This window comes from Scleropages formosus, chromosome 3 (assembly GCF_900964775.1).
Source record: "Scleropages formosus chromosome 3, fSclFor1.1, whole genome shotgun sequence".
Classification (NCBI taxonomy): domain Eukaryota; kingdom Metazoa; phylum Chordata; class Actinopteri; order Osteoglossiformes; family Osteoglossidae; genus Scleropages; species Scleropages formosus.
The window spans coordinates 5,370,377-5,380,443 of record NC_041808.1 but is presented as its reverse complement, the minus strand read 5'-3'; the positions used below and the strand labels follow the sequence as shown (position 1 = coordinate 5,380,443).

General features: G+C 45.1%; 1 protein-coding gene across 1 annotated transcript; it reads right to left on the bottom strand.

Annotated features, from left to right (window-relative positions):
* Nucleotides 1-4,827: 4,827 nt before the first annotated feature.
* Nucleotides 4,828-10,067, bottom strand: kcnk1a (potassium channel, subfamily K, member 1a). Its single transcript, XM_018762576.2, has 3 exons — nt 9,729-10,067; nt 6,245-6,640; nt 4,828-5,312 (listed from the first exon to the last, which is right to left on the bottom strand). Exons 1-3 carry the CDS (start codon nt 10,057-10,059, stop codon nt 5,062-5,064), a joined length of 978 nt encoding a protein of 325 aa, XP_018618092.2. The 5' UTR covers nt 10,060-10,067; the 3' UTR covers nt 4,828-5,061.

Below are 10,067 nucleotides of genomic sequence, written 5' to 3'. Positions count from 1 at the left end.
GCAGCGTCTCAAAGTCCACTTCGGAAAACACCAGTGTGAGCATCACGCTCCTGTATTAATCATGAGCTGTTGCAGGATTCCCGGTTGTTTGAGCTCCTTTGTGCCGAGACCTCCACAACAGCGCCACCTCTGGGAGCCTATGGGTACTGCACCTACTGGTTTTGTGTGCGGTCTCAATGCTGTTACCGTGCCGCACTTAGGCCAGGGACTTCCCTCGCCGCTTGGCTTTAGCATGTTTTTCAGCATCATCACAGTTTCACAGATCCGTGTTCAGTTTTTAAAGGTGTTTATCTGCACTAATGATGGACCGCTGAACCCGAACCTGCGGCAGGCTGTTCGTGTCTGAATGTCTTCGTATTTCAAATGGCACTACTGTCAGTTTAGAGAAACGTCCCGATCCCATCCCCGGTGTGATCTTCTCAAGGGGTCTGATCTCCACACACAGCAGGTAAGAAGCAGGACCAGAAGAGCAGGTGAGTCCTAGCCCTCGGGTGACCGAACGTTACCTGCCGAAGCTCCGTTTGACTGCCCCGGCTCTACCGTACCAGAAACACCCTTCCTTGACCAAATACACACTTTCTCTCTAAAACAAACTAAAACAAACACACCCATGGCAGCATTTGCTGACGCACACGTGTACGCATTAACAGCCTCCCTGCTGGTCTTCAAACGCTGTCAGTTTCCACATTCAACCTTCAGGTCTCTTCAGTTTACCACACTTCTCTCCATTTATACCATGGGACATTCCAGTGACAGATTCACATTAAGAACTGAAAGTTTTAGACCCCACTCCATTCATGGGACTCGAACCAACAGCCTAGGCTTGGTAACCACAATTCACCCATATATTTTACATTTTTTTTGTTTCGCTCGCACAGGGTTGAGCTACTTAATGTACAGTTGTCACTTTTACTGTTTCAATTCAGAATAAGTACCTTGCTCAAGGGTACTGTTACTGGAAGTGGGATTTGAATCTGGGGCCTTCGAGTGGAAGGCAGCAGATCCGACCACTATGTCACCTGCTTCCCACGCTACAGAAACGTACTCACGGTCACTCGAATCCGGCCTCCTCTTCGGAACCAGGCAATATCTGACCCAGGTGTGGGTTCGCACATGACTGTGGTCCTCCAGTCGGCACAGAGCAGCTGCAAAAGTGCAGGCGCTCGACCGACCAGGAGAAACACCTCTTAAACACCTTTGAAAGCAAAACTGGAATAACTGGGGTAATAATTCAAAGTCGACTCCTTTTCCTTTGCAGCCCCCCTCGGAGACATACCTTTTGACTTGGGGACACACCTGCACCCGGCGCTCGGGGTTCTCATCCTGCCTCTGCATTGCGCCGGCATCCTGTAGGATCTCAGCCCAGAGTGTGAGCGAGCGGCAACGCTGGAGGGACACGTCCAGCATCGATCTGGGACCCGCGTGCGCCACTTCACGCTGTCCGGCCACGGGAGGAGGGAGGATTTTGGCAGGGCGTGTTGAACCTGTGCTTACTCCAGCAAGAAAGCCTGACAGGGGTCATCAATATGCAGGCGGAACACCTCGATCGAAGGTGCCACCGGGGAGCACGGACCGCTTGAATCTGCTCTGGACTCATCTGCACGGGAAAGGAAACGTGATTGAACCAGGACTGGGCCTCAACCTCACAGCATTAGAGGGCTGCAGGTAGCTCATTGCTTGAAGAAGCCATTATAAAGACACCTTTACAGGTTCACATCCAATGAGGGATATCGCTGCTGTCCCTTTAAGAGCACAAATTGACCCAATTTACATAGAGGTGTAAAAATCATGAGCTTTACACTGACGAGGAGGATCGGCGCCCATGTAAACACCACGGTATGACCTCTAAACAGCTGAACTGCTCTTCTGCATCTCTTTCAGTCTGGAATTAAATACAACGCTGACAAATGATTATTTTTACTGAAGAAATTCAGGTTAAGAATCCTAATAAAGAGCACAACAAAGGAATTAAACCTATAGCATGACCAGTATAGTCATATGGTAATATATTGGCTAGAGCTTTGCCTTTGGGTGCAAAGGTTGTAGGTTCCAATCCCACCTCCTGCAGTAGTACTCTTCAACAAGCTGCTTATCCCAAATTGCTCCAAGGAAGTTACACAGCTGTATAAAGGGGTAGTTAATTTAACAAGTAAGTTTTATTATTAATATATTTATTATTAATAATAAAAAGTGAAGCATAGTACAATGGGCCAATATAAAAAGGAAGTGAAATATTTACCTATGAACAACTGCAATAACTTTAAAAGCTTTGCTAATATCACTTTAAATAAAAAATAATGCGGAAACGGTGTTCTTTAGAAGTGGCAGTAAGAAGATGTTTGCATCGAATTGAAATATTACAAACATTACATTGTGCTGTGAATCGAGAATCGTTCGGCCAGTTATGAATAAAGTCTCTCTGGGGTTACTGGGGTCACATTCTTGTTTTGCTGGTTTACAGTAAAATTACTCACGTTTCCACTTAAGATTACTAGTTGGGATGCAAACATGGTTAAAATTAGAAAGATTTTCGTATGTTGAAATATTTTCAAATTATATGATAAATTTGCTCAACACTGCTTTAGAAAATGTATTTTTTATGAGGCCCTGTGTTACAGGTGTGTATTAATAAAATATTAATATTTAACCGATATGATAAATCATATGAATGCTGGGCACCCTTTTAAACAGTGTTTCTACTCCGTTCACAGTGATGGTCATATTTTTGAAATATTGAGTTTATAGCGATGTGTTAGTAGGGGGGTGTGGTGGCGCAGCAGGCTTGGCTGGGTCCTGCTCTCTGATGGGTCTGGGGTTCGAGTCCCACTGGGGGTGCTTTGTGATGGACTGGCGTCCTGTCCTGGGTGTGTCCCCTCCCCCTCCAGCCTTATGCCCTGTGTTGCCAGGTTAGGCTCTGGCTTGCTGTGACCCTACTTGGGATGTGTGTGTGTGTTACGTATTTGGATGTATTCATAATAGGTGGCTGTAACCCAGCGTTGCTGTAGTAATAAAAAAGGAATAAAACCTCACATTCTAGTCAGGGAGATTCTTCTCTCACCCCTTTTCATTAGTTTTGTCTCTCGTCATCTCAGACAGAAGTGTGGTCAGAACCTGGACCACAATTCAGAACCCAAAATGTCCACCTTGTGACACACTTATTGAGACGTAGGAGGAAAGACACACTCTATAACCACATGGTTAATATCAGCGAAGCCCAATCAATGCTGTTTATTTACATGCCCACGCACACACACACACACACACACACACACACACACACACACACCTAACACTGACTCATTTGATGGCACAGTTTCATGTTTTCTGCTATACAGAGAGGCAAGCAGCAGAGAAGGACATGTACAGCATTGGTCAGTTAGCAAGAAACATTATCATAAAATCATATTAACAATTTTCACATTTCAGAAACCCTGAAACTGCAGCTTGAGAATATTAATATAGGTGCAATATCTTCCAGTCCCAAAGAGACCAGGAAATATTGCTGAGCAGATATTATATAGACTCTATACCCCCTAACTAGTGTATGTGTGTGTGTGTCTACAGAGCTATACACATCGTCCCAAAAGCCATAACCAGGGACCAGCCCCTACTGTATTTGCTAAAAAGTACTTTAAAGTTGAGACCCCACAGCTCTTTAAACAAAGAGGTAAAAAAACCAGCAGTATAATAAAGGTAAATTAAATAACTAGAGTTTAACATTTGCGACAGTAAATATACATCAACTGTGTCGTGAACCTCAGGTAGAGGAGAGGAGGTGTTCGTCACTCGGATACAAAACGGTGCGACTGGACTTTTTCTCCTCTTCCCTGTGGACGTCCAGCTCCAGGACGACCTCCGTCCAGGACATGCGGGATGAGGTGCGAGGACCGTGTCCTTTCGGGGAGGAACGAGCGACAGACAGAAGCGAACCCTGCGAGAGGTTCAGTTCAGTTCAGAGCACGTGGAAAATAAATACAAGTTTGAACGCATATATATTTGCTGTTCTTATCCTGTTACAGACTGTATTTGTACTCACAACATGGACCAAAAAACAGGAGCTGCACGAACAAGACAAATCCGAACGCTCTGAAACTGCATCTCATTTTATAACTAATTTCTTCAGTCATTATGAAAGGCTACATTTCCGTTGATATACCAGGAGTAAAAATTTTATTTACACAAATGTTTTTGATGAGCATTTTATGGCCTTCATGTTGTGTTGCGCAACTGCACTACAAACAAAACACCCATAATTCCCCAGGACGGTTAAGGTAATTGGTTTTCTCTTGCTGGAGAAGGTCAATCTAGTCTTCATTGTTCCCTCCAGTGACCGCAGTCCTAAGACGGTTCAGAGCGACCAACTCTTTAGTTTAACTAGACCAAACTGAAAGGACTTGAGGGAAACAGGGATGAAATTTGTTCCAACTTTGGTTCTGATGACTGCTCTTCGCTGATGAGTGAAAGCGGCCACAACGCCGTGTGCTGCTCCTTCAGAGGTGAAGCACTGATAACCCTTTGAGAACATGGTACACAGCGTTGGCTTCCATTCAGCAGCAAGGCGGTAAGTCACACATAACGAACGGAAATGTGTTGATGATGAACTGTTTGCACACGAACAGCACACAGTGGGGTTTGATGACTGCTGAAGGGTGGTGAAGAATAGAGATGAATGGAGAAGACTGGAAAAAAGTTGTGAAGATCGTTGAAGACTGGTGCAGAATGGAGAAGACTGGAGAAGAATGGATGAAGAATGGAGAAGATTGGAAAAGACCTGTGAAGATTGTTAAGAACTGGTGAAGAATTGAGAAGAATGAAGAAGACTGGAGAAGAATGGATGAAGATGGATGAAGAATGAAGATGGATGAAGAATGAAGATAACTGGAGAAGACTGGAGAGGATTCTTGGCGACTGGAGAAACTCTACATAACTGGAAAAGACTGGTGAAGGACAGAGAAGAGTGGTGACCATTGGGGATTGGTGAAGATTAGAGATGACCGGAGGAAACCGGGTCTAGTCTGACATCGTTACTCAGCTCCATCACCTTCTGCCACGCTGCCATCCTCAATGTGTTGGCAGTCCGTTGCCAAGATGCCCCAGGGCTCCCGCAAACATGTCCACCTTGTCCTCCTGGACCACCGCAATGGGGTCCGTAACAGAGTAGAAAGACAGTTGGTCCTGGTTGATGATGACCAGCTGGTCCTCGGGCATCTCCTTCTCCAAGTAGAACATCTTTCTCAGCTGCTTCATCTGCTTCAGCTCGCAGAAGGTCTCCAGGACCACCAGCATGGCGATGAGGCCCACGATCAGGTAGACTGGCCAAGTTGAGAGACACACACACACACAAACACTTTTAGACACTCAAACAGAAGCAATTCAGATACTTTGTGCAAAACCATGTTTATACTCCAAATCGATGAGCCAAACAGACTCACAGGAGAGTAACCCCAGGGTTCCACACCAGTTTCCCGTGTTTGGTTGTCCACAGGACAGGCACATTTCACACTTTACCTGCCCCATCAGACTTTGCACCTCAAACTACAAATTTCCGCACATAGCCAGATGTTGGCACTACTTTGCTTCATTTATGACAAATCTGGGGCATCAAGACTTTGAAACGAAATACAGTTTAGAGACCGTTTCTTTACTACGATGGTGGTTGTCGCTTTCTGTTGAATTGAACTTTTGTCCTTAACTTACTTCCCTTCTGTCCATGTAACACGCATCAGAATGGTTACCTGCCTCACAATGAAAGTATAAGTACTAACCCTGTCCCCAACCATCAGATTACCATTACCATCAAGCCCTGCACTTGATCTTCATGTAACTTTGGACAGTATTGTCACCCTCTTGTGACCAAGGACCACAGCCATTGCTGTAAACGGGTTCGAGGGCCACGTCCATAAGAATCCTAGTAAGGATAAATCGTGCGTATAAACCAAAAAGTAAATCATTGTACTGTATTTTACTTAGGTATGGCGTGTGTTCAAGTGTGTGTGTGTATATAACTATAACTGCACTATCATGTGATACAATAGAATTAACAGTATTTATGGTAATTAGACCATATATTTATAGTTTTACACAAGTTCTTGCGGGCAGCATGTTGGACACCCCTGTAGTCAACGGTCGATGAGCAACCCATCAATGGAATGGTTTGCTCAACCAGTGACCTGTCTGGTTGAGTAACTGGTGGGTCGGGACCCTGAGACCCACCGGGCTCCCGGACCCCCTGAGCCGCACTCACCGGTGATGGACAGTTTGTAGAGCTCCCGGTACTTCTGGTGGTAACCTTCCCCAGGGACGTAGTCTCCCAGGCCGATGGTGCTGAGGGAGATGAAGCAGAAGTAGAAGGACTCCAGGAAGTTCCAGTCCTCCTCCAGCACAGAGAAGATGATGGCAGGAATGAGGAAGAAGAAGGAGATGGCGAGGAGGGCCAGCAGGACGGCGTGGATGGCGGCCACCTTCGAACGAGGGATCCCCCAACGCCGGTGCACGTATGCCACGGGGCGCCTCGTCGTGAACACCATGATCCTCTGCACCACGGCCGTGAGGAAGAGGAGGGTGAACGGGATGCCTATGAGCGAGTAAATGATGCTGAACGCCTTGCCCCCGTCCGACAGCGGCACCGTGTGGCCATAGCCTGGAAGTACAAGTGACAACATCACGCGGCGCCGCGGAAAGAGCTGAAAAGCAAACAAAGTTATCAGGGTTCGAGTCCACAGGTCAAGCGCCAGTGTGATGGTTTTATCTGGAAAAACACAGGAGGTGGTTTTGATGCTTTCGCCAAACAAACTTATCACCTGCAGGCTACACTGGAGCACTGAGGCGGGCTCTTTACCGTGGTGCGTCCAGCAGAATGACACAAGAGCCACTGATGAAGTGGGACTGACCGCAAAAGGCCACCGTGCACCCAAGTTGGGTCTATCGGAACCCTCGGTCAGTTCTATATCTTCATTCCATATCTGCGTATTGTTATGTGACCAAACGAGCCTTTTGGCTTCAGCATGTCAGACAGGTACCTGGAGATGCTCATTTTGTTTGTCATTGTGGCAAAACTGAGTTTATGGTACATGGTAGAGGAGGTAATACATAGCAACGTGAAATTATCGAAAACAACAACAACAACAATAATATAAAATTTTTCTCTTTGCCAAGACCTTTTAAAAAGTTTTGAGAAACGCAAAAAGCAAAGCTGAATTTATTTTTAAAAGGTGACAATAACAAGGGTGCTCTTATGATACAGATCAAACATTAACAGGGGTCACATTTCTTACAGAAAGTACACAAATAATTTTTAAAATCCTTTTTCAGGCCATTGGTGGTGATGATGATGAAGAACATCAAAACAACAAAACATTTTTTCCTTTCCCAGAATAAAGTGTAATATGACAGGTATATTACACTGATTAAAGGTGTCTTTTCCTGAACTCTAACCAAGTTCTTCACTTTTTTAAAAAACAACTGTAAATTTTCATTATGCAGTAAAGCACCCTGAAGGGATTAGAACCAGCAACGTCCAGGTGAAGGACGGTTACAGTAATGCTGTGTGTGACTGTGTGTGGGTTTAAAGGTCGAGTCCTTCAGTGTTGCCCTGAGAAGACATCCCCCCCACCCACTCACTCACTCACTCACTCACTCACCCACTCACCCCCGGTCCTCGAACCCCCATCCTCCTGCTCAGTTAAACTCAGAATGTTTTCCCGATGCTGAATAGAAACAGATGCAGGTGGGCACAGCGACCGCTGCACGAGCAGGTGACCTGCTCTCGTACTCCGGTCAGGTGTTTGGTGTCACCTGCGGGCTGCTGACGCCCGGGTTCCGCTCCTCACACAGCAAGCGGCCTCTCAGAGTCACCCGGCCACACTTCCCCCACTTGACATTCATTCATAAAACACCCAGGCCCATCTCCTCCAGAACATCTCACAGTACTTTCATTAATTGGAGAGAAACTATATTTAACTGGCTCGTTCTTTCAATCATTCCCTTTTTGCTCTACTATAATAAGGATACATGAGTGAACCCTGGTAAGTGTGGTAAGAAGGACAGGAGGACGAAGGGACAAAAGGGCACGGAAATTCACCTATGGTAAATCTGAACAGGAACCGTCTCTCTCTCTCTCTCTCCCTCTCTCACACTCACACACACACACACACACACACTGCCTATATGAGTGAACTGTTGTGATTTAATGGACGGGAATCTCTGTAAATGTAGACTGAAGACTGGAAAAAACAACTGCGATGGGTCCCCTGCACTTGACCTGTACTGTACCATACTATACCATACTCTGCCTTCCTTCACCCATCCATCCATCACCTGTGACACTTCGAAAACATAATACAACACGACATTTACAATATTTTTGTGTTGACAGTCTGTTTATGACTGGGTGTGTTTCAAACAGAGACACCTCTCCCTGTCATTTATGGTCTCCTCACACTATATTGTGTTTATTATGGTTCATATTTCCCACTGTGACGCCTCTCCGTTATTATTGCCTGTTCATTATTGAGTGTGTTTTTCTGTGCGTTCATTGTCATTCATGTTTTGTTATGTTCATATTTCTAACTGCGAGTTTTGTTCTGTTCTACCTGTGATGGTACTTGAGTACTGATTGTGTACGATTATTACTGGGTGTGTCAACTTTTTAACTATTATTGGGTGTCATTACTACTGAGTGCATTTTTTGTCTATGAGTTCTGTTTACTGGGTGTGATTAATATTGCATATTTATTGTGTACAGTTATAATTTGTATCTTTCTTGTGTCTGGTTATTATTTTATGTGTTTACTGTGTACTTCCTGTGGGTGACGATGACTATTTTTCTGTTTACATTAAATTTATTGATTTAACTGATGCTTTTTTCTTATTACGTTAAGGTTACAATTATTTACCCATTTATACAGCTGTGTAATTTTACTGGAGCAATTTAGGGTAAGTACCTTGCTCAAGGGTACTACAGCTACAGGTGAAATTCAAACCTGCAACCTTTGGATCCAAAGAAACCAGCATTAAGCACTATGCTACTAGCTGTCCCAAGCTTTCTATGGTGCCTGATGACTATTTTCTGTATTTATTGTGCATGATGACTATTTTCTGTGTTTTTTGTGCCTGATGACTATTTTCTGTATTTATTCTACATGATGACTATTTTCTGTTTATTGTGCCTGATGACTATTTTCAATGTTCATTGTGCCTGATGACTATTTTCTGTGTTTTTTGTGCATGATGACTATTTTCTGTGTTTTTTGTGCATGATGACTATTTTCTGTGTTCATTGTGCCTGATGACTATTTTCTGTGTTTATTATGCCTGATGACTATTTTCTGTATTTATTCTGCATGATGACTATTTTCAATGTTCATTGTGCCTGATGACTATTTTCTGTATTTATTGTGTCTGATGACTATTTTCTGTATTTATTCTGCGTGATAACTATTTTCTATGTTCATTGTGCCAGATGACTATTTTCTGTGTTTATTGTGCCCGATGACTATTTTCTGGGTTCATTGTGCCTGATGACTATTTTCTGTATTTATTCTGCATGATGACTATTTTCTGTACTTATTGTGCCTGATGACTATTTTCTGTGTTTTTTGTGCCTGATGACCATTTCTTGAGTTCAATTTGCCTGATGACTATTTTCTGTATTTATTGTGCCTGATGACTATTTCTTGTGTTCATTGTGCCCGATGACTATTTTCTGTGTGCCATAACTGTTTCCCTACCTGTGGTGGTGAGCACGGTACTGGCGAAGAAGAGCGCCGAGGTGAAGTCCCAGTTCCAGGGGTCGCGCGCACTCTCGGCATCCAGCACGGACACGCCCTGGTCACTGGCCTCCAGCACGCGGGACAAGAAGGCGTCCAGGCGCTCCTCGGACACGCACGCGGAGTCCCGCAGCAGCTCGAGCCGGAGACCCCGCAGCTCCTGGCGCAGCAGCTCCTCGTAGGGCTGCTCCACGGCAGAGAAGAGCGCCGCCCCCACAAGCAGGTAGAGCATGTAGCCCACGAGCAGCAGCGCGAAGCAGCGCCAGGAGCCGGTGGACACACAGCGCGCCATCGCGTCGA

Excerpts from the sequence above, each read along its gene's own strand:
- kcnk1a (XM_018762576.2), bottom strand. The coding sequence starts at position 10,059 with ATGGCGCGCTGTGTGTCCACCGGCTCCTGGCGCTGCTTCGCGCTGCTG. Across the intron at positions 6,641-9,728 it reads TACCGTGCTCACCACCACAG|GCTATGGCCACACGGTGCCG; the intron begins GTAGGGAAACAG and ends TTGTACTTCCAG. Across the intron at positions 5,313-6,244 it reads CTACAAACTGTCCATCACCG|TCTACCTGATCGTGGGCCTC; the intron begins GTGAGTGCGGCT and ends CAACTTGGCCAG.